Source organism: Hibiscus syriacus, unplaced genomic scaffold (assembly GCF_006381635.1).
Source record: "Hibiscus syriacus cultivar Baekdansim isolate YM2019G1 unplaced genomic scaffold, ASM638163v2 tig00112857_pilon, whole genome shotgun sequence".
In the NCBI taxonomy this organism is placed as follows: Eukaryota; Viridiplantae; Streptophyta; class Magnoliopsida; order Malvales; family Malvaceae; genus Hibiscus; species Hibiscus syriacus.
Genome location: NW_024063412.1, coordinates 1240031 through 1260257, shown reverse-complemented (window position 1 = coordinate 1260257; position 20227 = coordinate 1240031). Strand labels below are relative to the sequence as shown.

General features: G+C 31.7%; 1 protein-coding gene across 1 annotated transcript; it reads left to right on the top strand.

Moving 5' to 3' along the window:
• The first annotated feature begins 4363 nt into the window (after window positions 1-4363).
• On the top strand, window positions 4364-7814 carry LOC120184185. Its single transcript, XM_039188711.1, has 4 exons — window positions 4364-6637; window positions 6785-7028; window positions 7169-7382; window positions 7502-7814. The coding sequence occupies exons 1-4, from the start codon at window positions 4364-4366 to the stop codon at window positions 7812-7814; spliced, it is 3045 nt and encodes a 1014-aa protein (XP_039044642.1).
• The last annotated feature ends 12413 nt before the right edge of the window (window positions 7815-20227 follow it).

Genomic DNA, 20227 nt, shown 5'->3' with positions numbered 1-20227 from the left:
AGCCCACCTGTGCTAATGGAAAACAGGGGTGGTTTCGAGCAGGCAGGCAGACAGTGACTTTTATTCGTATATAAAATCTCATCACACCTTATAATTTTTTTTTTTATAAAGTACATAAATGATTGTGATCATAAAATATTATTTTATTAAGTATTTCGATTATTAAAAGTTATAAAATGATTATCCAATTATTCATTATGTTCTAAACTCCTCATTTTCTATTAAAAAATCGACAACAATCTGAGTTGTACATTAATTGTCTAATTAAGAAATGATAAAATCTGATGTCATAATCTTAAACGAATATCATATCTCAGTCAGTATTTTAACGTCTAACTTAAATGGTCGTCAACTTTTTAACCAAAATGATGAATTTGAAACATAATGAATAATCGAGTGACCATTTTGTAACTTTTAATAATCAGGGAACTCAACAAAGTAGCTCCCTATAACTGATGAATCATTTTGTAACTTTTAATAGTTAAGGGACTCAATAAAACAATATCTCACAGTCAGGGGATCATTTGTGTATTTTATCCTAATTTTTTTAAATTTTATATAAATTTAACTATTTAAGATCGTTAGATAAACGAAAATAAACTAATAAGATGAACACTAATAAGATAAACGAATATTTATTTTCATCATTCTAATAATTTTAAACCTATATAAAATTAAAATAGTTTTACATTTTATAAATAATTTCAACCCTTTTTTTTATTCATCCTAAACTCTATATTGTTGTGAGTTGTCAAACCCATGGCCATGCAAATAACATCATATAATTATAATATTAAACGGAAATATTATTCATCCTAACAAACGTGGATTTGGGGACACACTACCAAATAACAAAAATCTTTTAAAAATAACCTTTATTGTTTTTACAATTTAAAATTAATATATATATATATAAAAGAAAGCATCTTCACGTGTAACGGATTTATTTATAAAATATTATTTACATTTAAATCACTAAAATAAAGTATTTATCTGTTAATTTATTAACAGATCACCATTATGATATATAATTATATTGTAGTATTTATGATATTAATCTTTTTTATTGATAAAAAATTATTTTTATTTTTAATTTGTTTAAAGTATTTAATTGAATTTTTTATCCTTACTCTTACGTGCTTGGTGTTTATAACTATAACAGAATAACCCGCGCTCCAATGATTGAAATTTAGTTGGCATTGCGTTGGAGAATGTGTACTTCACAGTAGACTAATTTAAGGTTAAAAAATAATAGAAAGTGTGTATAATTAAAAGTGGCTATTTTGCCCACGTAATGCTTTGAAAAAGAAAAATTCTTCACGAATTGCATTTGATCAATTATTTGCTGAAATAACGTGATTTATACAGTAAGAGGGTTGGTCGTCAGGTGCTTCGGGCGACCTGTGCAGATCGTCATGTCGTCCGAGCGCTTCATGCAGCCTTTGGAGATAGGTCGCCAAGCAATCCAAGGTTGGCCCGTGATTCCCCAGCCTCTGCTCCCTTGCTGTCTGGTAAGCCAGAATGGCAGCGACGTGAATGCGATGGAGCATGCATGCATGAAAAAATTTTAAACAATTGATGCAAAAGCCAAAAATTAATTGGAATTAATTGGTGAATAGCTAGGTGAATAATTGGTGATATTATTGGTACCAATAATGCTTTAAAAATGTTGGTTATATATTACACGGACACATTTAGCCGAGAAACACCCTTTGGTGTCGCATGGAAGGGATGGCAACCAACCTTGTTACTGTAGCATCATCCCCATTTCACAAAATAATTTTTTCAAATAATTATTTCACGAATTCTTTTTCTCAATACCATTATATAAAACATTTTGCCATTAAAATTATTATTAAAACATAATATTTTTAGTTTGGTAAACCCTAAAATTTTAAAATTTTTCCAAACATTTTCCATTTGTACACCTTATTCATAATATTTTCGTTTGATAATTAAAAATGTCATCTTTTACGTAATATTTTCAATTCAACTAAAAATATTAAAAAATTAATATATTAAATTACACTCAACCAAAAAAAATTTAAACATTTCTGTTTACGTCTATTTGTTATTTGTTATTTGTTCTTGAGCTTTGAACTAGACTGTCGTACAATAGACCTCCCAGTTTGTTTGAACATGAAAATGTCAGCACAAGTGGGCGAGTGGGACAGGCTTTGCTCTCCGACCAATAACGTTACCACGCGCCAAAAGCTCAACTACACTGTCGAGTCTTGACTCTTTGGAACTTCAGAGTATGCATTCCACACACTTGCCAGTTGCCACCAGTGGTATCTTTAACTAATCAAACGGCCAACTTCTTTTTTATTATTATTAGTCCCATTACGATTTTGACCCTTTTGGTCCGTTCATGCATGTGCTTCTCATCTATCTATTCCACTCTCTCTCTCTCTCTCTCTCTCCCCCTCCAATTATTAAGAATCGTATAAGAAAATTGTAATCCGGTTCAAGTATCCAACTGGTTCTTGGATAATCAAATCAATAATTTAACTGACCATATATTATCTCCCATTTTTATAATTAAAATATCTTTAAATTAACCTTTATAATTAAGCCTTCCGACAAAGCTAGCCATCCATGTGGCCTATGCAGCAACTCGATAAAGAAAAGTCATGCATCATGCTCCCTTTCAACCATCTCTCCATTGTCTCTTCCCTCTATGGATCAACCATTTTCATATACATATATATATATATCCCGAGAAGCCGCGGTTTCTGTTTCACCAACAATTAAATTTTGATCACTATAAAACGAAAGGAAAGGTTGACATTTGAACAGTGCATGCAAGATATATGTATATGTATATATGCGTGTATGTATATGTTTACACTTTTTTTTCCATATATGTGGTAGGCTGGATCAGATATCTGTATATGTATATGTTTACAATATTAATTACCGGACATTGAATTTTGTATTTCGAGATGTTTTCGATGTTTAAGTTGATATTTTAATGAATGAAAAAAAAGACCTAAGTGGTTAAGATGTTGTTATTCATTGAGATCCCAGGTTTGAACACGACATCTGCGTCAATGTATGACCGTTCATTGTTAAATGATTGAGAGTCTTCCGAATAGATGTTATCTGGTATTGAGAGACAGAGATCTAATTCACCTAATTTCAAAACTTGGAGGACTCAAAAGACAATTAAATCCAACAAAATAAGAAGAATGAGACTTACTTTGTCTTTATCTAACTATACACAACTTCTGTTCACCTTGATTAAATACAAATTTTTACATTTATAAATCTAAATTTTATAATAAACATATGAAAAATTGAGCATTTTATAGTTTGTTATAAAAATGATTCTCTTAATTTGATTTATTTCATTTACATAAAAATTTAAATATTAGGTATTATTTAAAAGATTTAACGTCTTATCTAGTGACTTACACATATTCCATGTCAATAAGTATGAACTTAAATTTAAGATTATAAAATTATATATATCAATATAAACTAAAATAAACAAAAGACCATATGGCTTTCCGATTCTTTGATTTGATTTTGTCTATATTAATTAATTAAAATAATAGATGAATGTCCATTTACACACTTCAGATCCAATTAACTCATTTCAATATCATCTAACCCAAACCATTAACCACTTTACAATCAAAATCGAAACCCAAATCCATTTAGCCAAAGCCCAATTGGCCCAAGTGCCAAACTTGTGAAACCCTAGGTTACTCTTTGTTGTCGCCACCTCCGATGGTGTCCCTGCGTTCCAGCAGCCACATCGCTTCCCATGTGCAAGCCTCGCATCCCGCTGGTCCCCATCGAAGTCCCTCGTGCACCAATGTAACAACAAGCTGATATTCTGTCACGAGCCAGGAGGCAAGACGGGAGAATGATGAGAAGAAACGAGGAAACAAATTACAGGCTGATGAGGAGAAAGGGGGAAACACGGGAAAATTAGGGATTATATTTGGGAAATTAAATGAGAAGTTTAAGGATGGGGTTGAGATGTTACCTGATGAAGAGGGCCATGCGTGGACTGTTGAAGCAAGAGACCAAGGCTTATTGGACCATGAGATGACGAGCCCAATACCTACAGCCAACAAAAGACAATAGAAACGGTTAATATAAGTTGTTAGAGAAATGTTACGGCTGGCAATCTGTTAGTAAATAATTCCTATAAAATTCAGTTGTAATGAGATGGATATTATGAATGAAATGATGATGAATTCTGTTTTCCTTACTCTATTCTCTCTATCTTCTTAAATCCTTTCTTATTTTGTGAGCATTTCATCACAATTGGTAATCAGAGCAAGGCCATTTTTGTTCAAAAAATACTAATTTTTTTCTCAAGCTGGGTAAGACAAGGAAATTGCAGCAGATGACTCACAATGATCAGCCGCCGGTCATTACTGCTGATCCAGCAGAGTCTTATGAGGTGGAGCCAGTTCCAATTTGGTGGCTTACTCAACAGAGTACTTGGGAGCAGCGGATGCAACTACTGGAGGCTACAACAACTGACACGAAGAACATGCTTCAGCAACTATTGGGGTTGATGCAGAAGGCTGGGGCTGAATCTGGGCAATCTACTCCTGCAGAACGACCACAAGCACCAACAATTCAGATAAAGGATGCAACTAAAGTGCCATTACAAGTTACAGTCCTTGATGATAAGGAGAAATACTCATTTCAACCAGAACAACAGGGAATCCTAGCATCCAAGCCTACCTTGCCACAGGATGTTTTTAAGATGAAAACAACAGTAAATACAACGGAGTCAGGGGAACAATCTGTCAGTAAGGGTCATCCATTTATGGAAAAATATTCCAGCAATAACAACACTGGTATGTTTCTTCCGAAACCAAAAATAGAGCTCCAGTTCTTTGATGGTACTAATCCTAGGAGTTGGATTAGGAAATGTGAGAAATATTTTTCTATATTTGTTGTTCCTGAATTACAGAAGTTAGAAATAGCTGCCATGTACTTTACTGGTAAGGCTGAAGTGTGGTTTGATGGGTATATTATGAAGAAAAGTCGAGTTACTTGGCATGAGTTTGTTTCTGATATGTGTCATCGATTTGCTGATAAAGGATATATTGATGTTATTGATGAATTTAATAAATTGACTCAACTGTCCTCTGTGGAGGAGTATGAAGCTCAGTTTGAGGAACTTCAACCTTACCTTCTTCAGATTAATCCTGAACTAGGAGATGAGTATTTTGTTTCCAGTTTTTTGAGTGGTCTTAAGGAGGAATTGAAGCATAAGGTGAAGGTTTTGGAACCCAAGACTGTAGCTGAAGCTGCTAGGAAAGCAAAACTCTATGAGCTAGCAGCAGAAGTGGAAAGTAAAAAATTCAGAAGTATTTCCAGACCAATGCTGCCAGGGAATTTTACCAGTTCCAGGAATTCTAATCCTTCAGTAAGTTCACCTTTGAAAAACAGTTCAGGGCTCACTCCAAACAGACAGCAGCTACTGGATTATAGAAGGGCCAATAATTTATGCTATAAATGTGGTGACAAGTTTACTCCAGGACATCATTGCAAATTGAAGCAATTGAATTCTATGGAAGAAGTGGAGGAGCAAGAGGAGGCTGAAGAATTACAAGCAGCTCAAAATAATATTAATAAAATACCATCAGAAGAAAAAGATCCTGAGATTTCTATGAATGCAATTACTGGCAGTTCAGGAAGTAGTACCTTGAGGATTCAAGGATTCATAAAAGGGAAACCACTCAGTATATTAATTGATAGTGGCAGCACCCACAGTCTTGTCACTAATAGGTGGGCTAAAGAAGGGCAGGAATTGGAGGAAACTAATCCCTTAGTTATCACAGTAGCTAATGGTGATAAACTTTATAGTACATCAAAGAGTAAACAACTGAGTTGGGAGATGCAAGATTTTCTTTTTGCATATGATTTTAGGGTTTTACCTCTTGGAGGCAGTGATATGGTGTTAGGAGTTGATTGGATGAAGAAATATAGTCCAGTATTAATGGATTTTAACAATATGACTCTTAGTTTTAAAATGGGTGACCAAGAGATTGTATTGAGGGGAGGATTGCACACTACTGCAATGAGGATAATTTCAAGCAACAAAATGCAGAAATTGATGATTAAGAATCCTGAAGCAGTTGGGGAGATCTATATGCTGAATGCAGAGATTGGTTATAATGAAATTCCTCCTACAATTCAAGCAGTAATTGCTGATTACAGAGATGTATTTGAGGAGCCTACTGGAATGCCTCCAATAAGGAAGCATGATCATTCTATTATTCTAAAATCAGGAATTGAAGCAGTTAATGTCAAACCTTATAGAATGCCTTATCATCAAAAATCAGAGGTTGAGAAACAGGTGGCTGAAATGTTGGCAGCATCAATTATTCAAACTAGCAAAAGTCCATTTGCTTCACCTTGCTTGTTAGTTAAAAAGAAGGATGGTAGTTGGAGAATGTGCATTGATTATAGACAGTTAAATGCTTTAACTGTTAAGAATAAATTTCCTATACCTGTGGTGGATGATCTTTTGGATGAATTAGTTGGAGCTAAATTTTTTTCTAAATTGGATTTACGATCTGGATACTGGCAGATTCGGATCAGGCCTGAAGACATTCCAAAAACAGCCTTCAGGACACACCATGGTCATTTTGAATTCAAGGTAATGCCCTTTGGCTTAACTAATGCACCAGCTACTTTTCAAGCTCTTATGAATGATTTATTTGGAGCTTATCTCAGGAAATTTGTCCTAGTATTCTTTGATGATATTTTAATCTACAGCCCTGATTTACATAGTCATGCACAACAGTTGAGAATTGTGTTGGAAATTCTAAGGCAGAATAAGCTTTTTGCTAAGAGAACTAAATGTTTCTTTGGCCAATCAGAGGTGGAGTACCTTGGTTATACTATTTCTCCACAGGGAGTAGCTACAGATTCTTCAAAAATTCAAGCTATTAAGGAATGGTCCATTCCAAGGAATTTGAAATCTTTGAGGGGTTTTTTGGGCCTTACTGGCTATTACAGAAAATTTATTAGGAGTTATGGAGAAATCAGTAAACCCTCACTACTATGTTGAAAAAAGATCAATTTTTTTGGACTGAGGAGGCTAGAGAGGCATTTATCAAACTTAAGGAGACTATGTGTAGGGCTCCTGTGCTAGCTTTACCAGATTTTAAAAAACAATTTTGTTTAGAAACTGATGCCAGTTCTAAGGGTATAGGAGCAGTCTTGTCCCAAGAAGGCAGACCAATTGCTTACCTCAGTAAGGCTTTGGGACCAAAGCAAATTGATTTGTCTATCTATGAGAAGGAGTATATAGCAATATTAATGGCTATTTCTAAATGGAGACATTATCTTGAAGGGAGTCTATTTGTTATTAAAACAGATCATGAATCTTTGAAACATTTGTTAGAACAGAAGATTAGTACTACTATTCAGAAGAAAGGTCTAACAAAATTGTTAGGACTGGATTACTCAATTCAGTTTCGCAGGGGCAAACATAACAAACTGCTGATGCTTTATCTAGACAGTTTGAAGACAAATCAGAATTAAATCAGTTATCTGCTACAATTGTTATTCCTGCTTGGGTTCAAGAGGTGGAAAACAGTTATGAGCAGGATTCTTTGGCAAAGGATTTCATTCCTAAGTTGCTGCTTGATAATAATTCTATAGCAGACTGGTCCTATGCTAAGGGTGTTCTGAGATACAAAGGTAAAGTTTATGTTGGTGAGACAGGTGGTCTAAGACAGCAGATTCTTTCTATACTTCATGATTCACCACAAGGTGGCCATTCTGGGATACATGCTACTTATTACAGGCTGAAGTTGTATTTTTATTGAAAAGAAATGAAGGCACTGGTTAAACAGTATGTGCAGCAATGTGATGTTTGTCAGAGAATAAAAAATGAGCATGTTTTACAGCCTGGATTATTACAGCCTTTACATATTCCACAGCATGCTTGGGAGTTTATTACTATAGACTTTATTGACGGGCTGCCTACTTCTAATAGATTCAATTCTATTTTGGTGATAATTGATAAATTCACCAAATATGGGCATTTTTTACCTCTGGTTCATCCTTTTACAGCTTCTGAGGTTGCTAAAATCTACATGGACCAGGTTTACAAACTTCATGGTCAGCCTAAAATTGCTCTTTCTGATAGGGATAGAATTTTTACTAGTGCTTTTTGGAAGGAATTATTAAAGTTATTGGGCACTACAACATTGTTTACTACTGCCTATCATCCTCAAACGGATGGTCAAACTGAGAGGCTTAACCAATGTCTTGAACAGTACTTAAGGGGATTGTGTTTTCTAAAACCAAGTTCCTGGGCTAAATGGTTATCCCACGCAGAATGGTGGTATAACACTAGTTTTCATACAGCATTGGGCACAACACCTTTTCATGCCCTATATGGCTATACACCTCCAACAATGACTTGGTCAAGCGAGACAAGGGTGGCTGATGCACAACAGTTTATGCAGGAGAGGGATAATATCAATAGTATCCTTTTGGAACAACTCACTAAAGCACAGCATCGCATGAAATATTATGCAGATAGAAATCGCAGTGATAGGGAATTTAAGGAATGAGAGGAATTTTACCTTAAGCTTCAGCCTTACAAGCAGACTTCTTTAGCTCTACGCAAAAATTTGAAACTATCTGCTCGATACTATGGTCCCTACAAGATACAGAAACGAATTGGTTCAGTCGTATACCAATTAGAATTACCCGTTCATTCTAAACTTCATCCGGTATTTCACATTAGCCTTTTGAAAAGAAAAATGGGGGATAAAAGTGTTGCTTCACGAGACCCACCTGAACTTACTACGAATGGACAACTTCGGGTTTATCCTGCAATTGTTTTGGATAAACGAGTCATTAAAAGAAACAATAAGGCAGTGACTCAATTGTTGATTCAGTGGTCGAATTTAGGGATTGAGAATGCTACCTGGGAGGATTTTACGGTGCTACGATCCTAATTTCCTGATTTTGATCCTTGGGGACAAGCATCCATTGCAGCTGGGGGTATTGTCACGAGCTAGGAGGCAAGACGGGAGAATGATGAGAAGAAACGAGGAAACAAATTACAGGCTGATGAGGAGAAAGGGGGAAATACGGGAAAATTAGGGATTATGTTTGGGAAATTAAATGAGGAGTTTAAGGATGGGGTTGAGATGTTACCTGATGAAGAGGGCCATGCGTGGACTGTTGAAGCAAGAGACCAAGGCTTATTGGACCAGGAGATGATGAGCCCAATACCTACAGCCAACAAAAGACAATAGAAATGGTTAATATAAGTTGTTAGAGAAATGTTACAGCTGGCAAACTGTTAGTAAATAATTCCTATAAAATTCAGTTGTAATGAGATGGATATTATGAATGAAATGATAATGAATTCTGTTTTCCTTACTCTATTCTCTCTATCTTCTTAAATCCTTTCTTATTTTGTGAGCGTTTCATCACATATTCCCACGCTGGTAGTCCCTCTCATGGTCCCCATCGAGCCTCCTCGCCACCAATATAAAAGAGGAGGCCATTCGGAAAAAAGGAAAAAAATGTAAAGGGGATTCGGCGCTCTTTTCCGAAAAGCAATAGAAGCAGTACACAAGCAGCTTCTTTTCTTTGTTTTTTCGAAATACAATACCACATGTTTATCGTTTTTCTTTCTTTTCTTTCGAAACAAAAAGAGATAGAAGGGGAGAAGTTAGTTTCGCTTTACCTAGTTCTACTTCGGGTCTTCACCGGAGTCAGGGAGTCGAGTCGAGTCTCGTCGCCGGGAATAAAGATCGTTCGTCTGGGATCTTCGCCGAGTGTAAGGGAGCCGAGAGTTTTGAATGGTGGCTTAGAAGTCGGTTTAGGGGTTAGAATGTGGTTAAAAGGGCTTTGAGTGGGAATTAGGGGGTCATCGTAGTCCCAGGTCACTGGAGTTCAAGAAACCGAGGAAGATCTTTTCAGATCTACGGCATTTGTGGCACTTGTGGGTCAATCGAAGCCCAGATCTACGCTCAAAGGGAAGAAACGCTTTGATCGGTGGTCGTTTCTTTCTTTCTGACGTCGGTGAACTGCCGGTGGCGATGCGATGGCCGACCGGATTTGTTTGGGGTACGCGAGCTGCGAATGTCGGAAAGTTCTGCAGTGCGACAGACTTAAAAACGGTTAAAATAAGGTGTTACCAGTTTTGTTATCGTTTAAATAATAAAATCGATAAAAATTACCTAAATTTTTTCGGTAATTACCTAAAATATTATGTTAATCCGATCATTTTTTAAGCCTAATAATGTTTTCGGTATTTTTTTTAAAAAAATCTAATAAAAAACACTCAATAATAACAAAATTAGTAACGTTTAATAATATTTTTGATATTTTTTATCGATTTTATTATTTAACTCAATAATAAAATCGGTAACATCTTATTTTAATTGTTTTTTAATCTGTTTCATCGGAGCTATCCCCGCGAATGCCATAGTAGGGAGATTTGAGAGATTGAGAAAAAGAAAGGGAGGCGGCTAACCTTTTAGTTTTAGGTTTAGGGTTAATTTAATCTGAAATTAGGCTTATTTTAAGGCTTTTAGGTAAATTAGTGTTTAGTCACCGTGACTTTAGGGTAAAATGTCTTTTAGGTCCTCCCAATTTGTACGTATTTTTACAAAATAGTCATATGTAGGGTTTCGTTTTAAATTAAGCCTCTTATTTTTTGTCCTAATTCGTAATTAAGACATTCACTAACCCTAATTCGTAGATTCTTTATATTTTTATTTTATTTTTTCGTAAGACTGGCGCTATAAGGTACTAAAACGACAAATAATTGGCTAATTTTATAATTCATACGCATAGAACAATGCATCATTGTTCGAAGCGGAGTTTCCGAATATATATATATATATATGTTAAGATATATAAATTTAAAAAGTTATATTAAAAATTATAAAATTATGTGAATTTAGATAATTAATAAAAAATAAATTTAAAGAAATTTAAAAAATTTAGAAATACGGTCGCACTCCCAACACTCCGTCCATCTTTAAATTATATATTACGAATTTCTTAATGCAAGTCTTCTGGCTGGGATTTATTTCCATTCATAGGCTTGTTTAGGTTCGGACCGGTGGAAAACACACTAATAACTAAAATAAGCAAAGATTAATTAAATTTAGAATGGTTGTTGGACATTGTTGATACAAGAAATGATGTTTGGTGGTCGGCCTAAAATAATAAATTTTTATTATAATTGTTTTTAAAAATATATATTTTATACTATAAGTTAATGTATAGAACAATGTATCATTGTTTTAATGTGCTCGCGTAGATTATTCATTGTTGGTTTAATTAATTGATTAAAGTAAACTTTAATGTGATATAATTATGTCAGAATATTTTAAACCATATATTAAATTTTATATAAATATAAAATATTTTAAATATACTACTAATGTGTGGTTTGAGTTCAACTTTCACGAGCACCTTTTTTTTCCTACTTTGGGATCTCAATATAATTTTCTCTATTTACTTTCAAGAGTTCCTTTTTCTTTATATGAGACATTTGTTTAATGATAACATTTTGATTGTCAGTGTAATTTGTAATTTTAACAGTTTAAAGCTGGGTTTTTAATGAGCTGATTCGAGCTCGAGTATTGCTGAGCTGACACGACTTGAAAACTCACGAGCTTAAAATTTTCAAGCTCAATTCGGACTCGAAATCATGAACCGAAGCTCAAAAAGGCTCGAAATGAAAAACAATCTTAAATTTAACTCGATTGAAGCCTCAAACCCAAACTCGAAGCTAAACCTTAAACGCAACCTTATACTATTTTTTTTAAGAAATCGACACATAAATGTTGGTATTATTAATAATTTATTTTTAAAAAAATAAAATCTTAATATATTATATCTTTGAACTGCTTACGAATTTTTTGAGTCAAGTATCGAGTAGCTCATTTCGATTCATTAAGAGCTCGATCCCATTCGAATTGAATATTTTATTAAACTTTGACCGAATTGATCTAAAATAACTCGTGATATATCCCGTCTCATTTACAACCTTATTTTAAGGGATTAAAGTAAGATCCGGGTATAAGAACTTTATTCTACTCACTCGTTAAGAATTAGTAAAAGTGAACTTCCACTTCAAAGAAAACGAATAAAGAAACTTCGAAAAGCAAACTTAAATTATTATTATTCCATTAACGAATAGTACCAACCCAATCGAAATGATTACGTGTAGTAGTTTTAATATACGATTAAAAATTTGTGTTATTAGTTTTATTATTATTTAAATAGTAAAATCGGTAAAAAATTATCGAAAATATTATTTTTTTTTACCGATTTTATTATTATTGGACGCTTTACCGATTTTATTATTGTTTGACATTTTACCGAAAATATTAAAAATATAATAATATTTTAAGTAATTTTTTACCGATTTTATTATTTAAAAAATAACAAAACTGGTAACACTATTTTTTATGTATATTAAGGACACCAAACTGTAGAACTTTTTGCTCACTGTAGAACTTCTCATACTTTTGAGTGTCTGGCTATCCAAATGACTAATTAAACTAATTTCTTCATAGTAAATACATTTTCCCTCGCGCCTCACAAAATTTTTATCGATGAATAATATTGTGAAATTAATTATTTGATCTTATTTATATATTACGTAAATTAAATATATATTTAAACACATATAAAATCACCCATAAACTTTTGTTCGTGAATGAGATTCTTCCAACGACGATTCTAGGCGTAAACTTTTGTTCCACTTTGATTATTGTATTCCATTGCACTTATTAGTTTAGCTTTTCAACATATCATTATTGACTTATTCTTATCATTTGGAATTTACGAATATGCTTGCTCTCTAAGTTTTACAGAATCCAATTCCTCTATCTGTACTATATTTGGAGATAGGGATTTTCTTAATAAAGATTAATATAATGTTTTTTTTAATATTTAAATATGGTTTTATCCTCGGTTTAATCAAGAAATTTATAATTTTAGAGAATTAAAGATGTTATATCATGCAACGTCTTTGAATTATAGTTTGGTTTTTAAATCGGTTTAGAGTTATTAAACATTTTAATCAATTTAAAATAATATTATTTAAATAAGTAAAGTATGCAAATTATTTTACAACTTTAAATGCTATGATGAAGGAAATATAAATCACAATTACAAAATTTTGCAATATATTAAAGGGTAAGCTACACCAATGGTCACTGATGTTCGAGTAAGTTCTCATTTTCCCTACTGAAGTGACAAAAGTAACAAATTAATCACTAGCGTTATCGATTTGTAACAAAATGGTCACTCCACCGTTATCTCTGGTAAGTTGATGGTGTGACACCATTAATATCTAGCTTTACCCTTAAACTATTACTAAGACATCAAATAGGTCCTTAAGTGATGACTTTATATCTAATTTATCCCGAAAGCTTTCTAATTTTTAGTTTTTTTTTAAAACATCCCACCATCTCAATTATATTCTAACCACTTTCTTTTCAAAACTAAAACCACACTTAAACAAACTCTAGTTTGTCTTTAGATATTCTAACAACTTTCCTTACAAAATGAAAACCATCCCAAGAGCATTATTTTTTACATTAAAATTAATTGAATATATGACTTTAAATACTCATATATTTGTCTTTAATGGAAAAATGGTTTTCGTTTTGTAAGTAATGTGATTCAAATATAGTTGTAGTAGTGGGGCATTTGAAAAAAACTATAAATTAGAAAGCTTTTGGGATAAATTAAATACAAAATCATTATTTAAGGATTTATTTGGTTTTATACCAATAGTTTAGGGGTAAAACTAAATATTAATATTTTTATTAACATTGTCACGTCATCGATTTAATAGAGATAATGATGGAGTTACCATTTTGTTATAAATTGATAACATTAATTATCATTTTATTATGAATCAATAATATTAGAGATCAATTTAATACTTTTAAAACTTCAATGGGAAAATAAAAATTTACACAAACATTAGTGATAATTGAGTATAGTTTACCCTATATTAAAAGATTCATATATTAATCAAATTTTAATTCAATCATTTACTTAAATAAAGATTAGTCGATGAATAAATTAGAAAGCGATAATTTATAATAAGAATGTTATCCGAATAAAATTGATAATAGTGTACACCGGAAGTAGGATCACTTCTTAGGGTGTGTTTGGTTGTGAGAATGTGAGATTCTCATGGGATTGAAATCCACATTCTCCCGTTTGATTGGCCGGGAATGTCATTACCAATAATCTTACATTATCAATAGTAGATTTTTTAGGTATATTATCGGGAATGTCATTACCTCCCTTTCCCCAGGTATTGTTGGATTACCGACGTTTTGGAATAAAATGCCCTTAAATTTTGTTTTCTTTAAAAAATATTCTTATTCTGTCATTGAACAAAAAAATTCTACAAATGTTAAATTATAAATTTATTCTTAAACTATTTTAGATTTACAAAAAAATCTATAATTAAATTTACAAAAAAAATCTATAATTAAAATTTTATATGAAGTTCAGTGGTTAAAATAAAATTTTACACTTTCATTAAACCTTTTTATATTTTTAATTTTGTAAAAAAAATTATATAAATTTTATGAATTTAAATTTTTTAAATAAAATATAGAAATATTTTCCAAATTGTTAAAAAATAAATATATAATAAGGATAATTTGGTCAAATATACATTCGAATAATATTTTATTCATTCAACCAAACACGGTAATCTTACAGTTATGCTAAACCAACCAAACACAAAATACAACATTCTCAATAATCCTATTCTCTAGTAATATTTTATTTCTACAGATAATCTTACATTCCGTAAACCAAACACACCCTTAATGTACGTAGTATCAAACCGAAAGGGCTGCTATAGCGCATCGATGTGATGTCGTTTTACGGTTTTGGGAAAAGGCGGTAGATAGATTGATGACGTGGACGCCGTTGAAAACTTTGCCTACTCATCTCTCCGACGTCACAACCTGACGCGGATACCTTTAATTTACGCGACCGGACCGGATAGACATTAAACAAATACGGTAATGTTTGTCCACTTACAGTAGCCGTCTGTCATTCCACACTACACTGCCCGTAAATACCAAAGCAAACGAGAAAATAAAATAAAAAACAGAAACAAAATATTAAATATTAAATATAATGAGCTTAGAGATAGGTATACGACATTATCTTACTGTTTCAAATTATCTTATAAGGTTATTAAAAATAGGATAAATTATGTATTTAGTACTTAAACTATCAATTTTAGTCAGTTTTAGTATATGAAGTTTCAAATTTTTTAAAACATAAAGTTAAATTTTGAACAAAATAAAATGAAACAAAAATTAAACTTTAGATGTGGTCTTGAAAAAAATTAAAAGTTTTAAAACGGACTAAAATTGATAATTTAAATACTAAAAGTATAATTCATTCTTTAAAATAAATTGAAATTTGAATTATATTAAATTGAGTTTTTTAATGATAAAATTAAGTTTGAATTTTATTTATAGTTTTTAAGAGTTCAAAATAGCATTAATATCAATGAACCTAATATTTAATCCATATTTTTAATTTGATTTAATACTTAGTCCCTCTCTCCTTTGTCTTCCCTTTTTTTTCCTTTAAGTTTATATAGTTTTTCATAAATATGATCAACTTTTTCTGCTTTGATTTTCTTTAGTCGGCGGCGGCACCGGATTTGATATTGGTTGCTGACCGTATATTCTTTTTCTCTCTTTTTTTAATAAGAATAATTATGCATGTGTTGCTCGTTTATCTATGTCTTTGTGTCATATTTTTTTTTATATTTTTCTAGGTTGTTTGTTCGTTCTTTTATTTATGTTTTTCATGGTTGGATTTAACGACGCCATGATTGATCAAGATAACGCTTATTCGAAATCTCGTTTATCTTCCATGAACCTTTGGATTTAATTTGGATGCGCGATTTTGTGTTTGTAGATAGTTTCTCACGACACTCGACGTTGATCTGCAGTTCTCGGTGGTCTTTCAATAGCTTAATTCCCTTTTGTGGTTCGTTTGCCGATGCAATCAGATTTATTCGTATCTATTTTTGTTCAAGTTTCTTTATCGGAATTTTAACCTTTTCCATATATGTTCCTTATATGATCTAAAGTGACTAGTTTCAATGTTATAGGAAAAGTCTAAATTGTGTATTTAGTTTACGATAATAGTTGTAAACTCTTATTGTAATTTGAATATTTTCACTTTTTTAATAATACTAGTGACTTCTATTAAAAAATTTGAGTTAATACTTTAACTATAGCAAGGTGTTGTTTTTTTTAAGGTAAAAGGGTCACTATTGTCTTGGTAGTAAACTCAATTTATCATTTGTATCATTATCATTCTTTCTTCAATTTAGCCCTTGAAAATGTTTATGGTGTTTGATGATTGCTTAAAATTGTCAGTTTTTACTTGCTAATTTTCTTGTTTTATGAATTATTCACTGCTGATTTGGGTTGTATTCGTTAATTTTATGTGCAGTGATATGTTTACTAGAATTTGCAGTAAAATGACGTATTTTGCAATTTTTTTTATTAGAGACATGGGCACAACGCTGGGCACGACACGGATATGACGTGACAACTTCTAGAAGGTCCAATCAGTACAAGGAATATTTTGGAAGCAGCCTAGTCAGCATGGTCTGAGGAGATATCTTAGGAAATTAGTTTCTAAATTTGAAATTAAACATTTGAATTATTTTGGATTATCTTTATTTTAATTGCTTGTTAATTTTAGGAAATTAGAAGCCTATAAATACCCTTCATGAGTAAGGCTTAGGATAATCTTCTATCTTTGTTTTTGTTTTGTTACTTTAACTTGGTTTTTTTTTTATAAAAGTTTCCATTTTATTCATTTATGTTCTTACTTAAGTTTCCTTTATTTTCACAAATATGTTAAGTATGATTCGTATCATGCTTAACTAATTTCCTTTAAGCTGAGAGATAGTAATGAATCAATTCCACGCGTGAGAATTGAACAACACTTAATTTCCTTTCGGGATACATTCTCTTTTTCCTGGTTTATTAATTTGGCAAGCGACCTTTCTTACAAATTTTAAACACTTTCAAATCAAAAAGGGCTCGTTGGTTTGGATGTTGTTTAGATATATAGTCGGGTGGAATGATCGGCATGTGGCAATTCAACTTCCTGTGAACACATTTAGCGGCGATTCACTGAGGAAAATGAGATCGGATTCGATTCTCAACGAGACAACATAATCCGAGCTGGGCCTTTCCAGTTTTTAATTTGATTGTTTTAAGGACAATAACTGTGGTTAATCCACTCAATAATCATCTTTTGAAGATAGACTTTAGAAGATTAGTTACATGAGAGAATGACAAGGTACAATGTGTTAGGCCTTGTAGACTGCAACCGACATGAATCCCGGAGCAAAATTCCATTTCGATGATTGATGAAATTAAAACAAAGCTAGCTCAAGGCGATTTTTCTCATTGTCATTTCTCAACTTATTTTTATTTTTCTCCTAATTTACTTTGCATCCTTTTTATTATACTTCATCTCAATCACTTATACCCCTTTATTTATTTATTTCGTTACATCTTGTTGGACTGAAATCGACATACATTTGCATTGAAAATTCTGAATTTCCTATAGATCGACCTTCTTTACTATACTATTTATTTATTTTATTTGAATAGGATTATTCTATTTTGACGAGTAAAACTATGCTTGTAAGTGTTCATCCTATCACTCGAAATCCGTTTTAACTAATAGAACCTCATTAATTTTTCTATTTAGTCTTATGCATTTTTGAACATCATTAATTTTCAGATCAACTAAATATTACTAACGTGACTTGGTGATGACGTCTTGATGGTGACGTGACATTTATTAAAAAAAATAAAATATTTACTAAATGCGACAGTTAGAAAAAAATCTAAAAAGTTTGACCTAATTCCTTAATCACACTAAAATAAATAATAAAATTTTGGGAATTTTTTCTAATTGGTGTGTTCAATAAATATTTTAACCTAATTCCTTAATCCACATACACATAAGACTTACAATTATGTTAGTAAAAAAAAGTCAACGGACTTCGAGGACTAGGATGAATATCATAGATAATTTCGAGGGCTAAATTGATGAAAAAAATAAGGGTAAAAAATGATAAATTGAGTTTACTACAGGGACAACACTGACCCTTAAACTTTCTTTTAATAAAACTAAAATCTAATTATAATCCTACTTATAGAATAGGAGAAATATAATTAAAAAAAACTCCTAATAAACTTAAAACTCATAAATAATAAAAAGAGATTTTATTGATCTTAGAATAAACCTAAATAATACCTTAACAGTAAAAAAAAAGTAAATATGTGAACATCATTGATGATAAGTATGGACATAAAGGTACATTCCCTCCCATTCTCATCTCGAAAGACTTCTTCAGTCGTTTGCACTTTGATTCACCTAACCAAAGTACCAAACCCCCAAAATCCATCGTGCTCCAAAGGGTGGTTGGTGGCAACCAACCACAGCCATCTCGTGTTTGGTGCACAGTTTACCGACACGTGTCCGAAACCGGAGTGAATAGTTGCCTCGCGGGCGGATTCCGAACAGTGAGGTTAGCGGTCCTCCTCGTGAAGTGGACACGAAGTGAACTGGAACCTACCTTTGTTTTTTTTGGAGGGTAAATTATGAGTTTAGTACTTGAACTATTAGTTTTAGTTCATTTTAGTATATAAACTTTCATTTTTTTTAAATTATATCTAAAATTTAATTTTTGTTTTATTTTAGTACATCGTCGTTAAAAATTTTAGTTTTTGTTTCATTTTAGTACTCCGTTCAAAATTTAACATTAAATTTAAACGAAAATTTAGATACTAATACAGATCAAAACTTCAAAACTGATACTTAGACACTAAACATGTTAAGTTTTTAACAGTGATATACTAAAATAAAATTAAACTAAATATTAAGTATGATTTTAAAAAAAATGAAAGTTTAGATACTAAAACGGAACAAAACTAATAGTTTAGTAACTAAAAGCGTAGCTTACCCTTTTTGGCTTACGAAGGACCACTTGCTTTTTACTCCGTACTTCTCTGCTCTGCCATTTGATAGTAAGGAGTCCTTATATAGTTTATTTGCATAATCTGCCCGTAACTTTTCTCCATTTTATTTTTGAGTCCTTTTGGCAGAGGAGGGGCATGAAGAAAATTGTATTAACAAAAACTATGTCATGATAAAATTTATTATATTATTAATAATTTCGTTATAATTAAGTGTAATTATAAAATATATGTCACCCATAAGATTATATAATGTATCTATATTCGTACAAATGAATGAATAATGGTGAATTCAAAAATATTTTTTTGGGAGAAGATAAATAAATTAAAAAAAATTAATTTTTATATGAGATGAAAGTAAATAAAATTTTAGGATGAATAAAATATAAAATCAATATAAAGAAATTCAACCGCCTTGACCAAATTATGGATCCACCGGTGCGAACGAAGAGAATGAAACTCAACCTAATATTAACCCAAAATTCTAAAATTGGTAAGCAAAAAAAATATCTCATGATAAGAATTTATTCAAAATATATTTTTATTTAAACATATTTTTCAAATTTATTTTTTTAAATTAAAAACGACCTTCTAAATCTAGATAGTTCTGTGATATTACATGATAAAAAAAAGGACAACTACTGATAATCAGTTAGTCTAATTGGATGATGAATTATATTTTTTAAATAGGGTTAGAGGTTTGAACCTTGATTTTTTACGAACGGAACAAATTGAGTTGGGATGATCATCTTCAGCTCTGTAATACCTAATTTGAATTAGTCGGTCTATAGATTATATACAAGCGATAAAAAAAGGGAAACAAGTGGCATAGTTGGTTTTGGGGTTTGTCATCCAAGGTGTAATTTGGTCTCATATAATTTTATGACTCGAACTTGAAATTTATAAAGATAACAATCATCTCTTTAACTATTAAGGTCGTTTGATTTGTGCTCTTTACAATTTTTTTTAATTAATCCGGGGTAAGTACAAGGCAATATCTGTTATAAAATAACTCTCAATCTCTTAACATTGAATGCTCACACATCTGACGTTCTCGGTGCTTGAACCCGGGTCGCAAGGAACGATAATCGTTCCTCTAAATTATCATTATTTATATAATTTCTTAAATTAATTAGTTTAAATAAGTAATTTGATTTAGGGTTAAGTACACAAATGATCCTCAC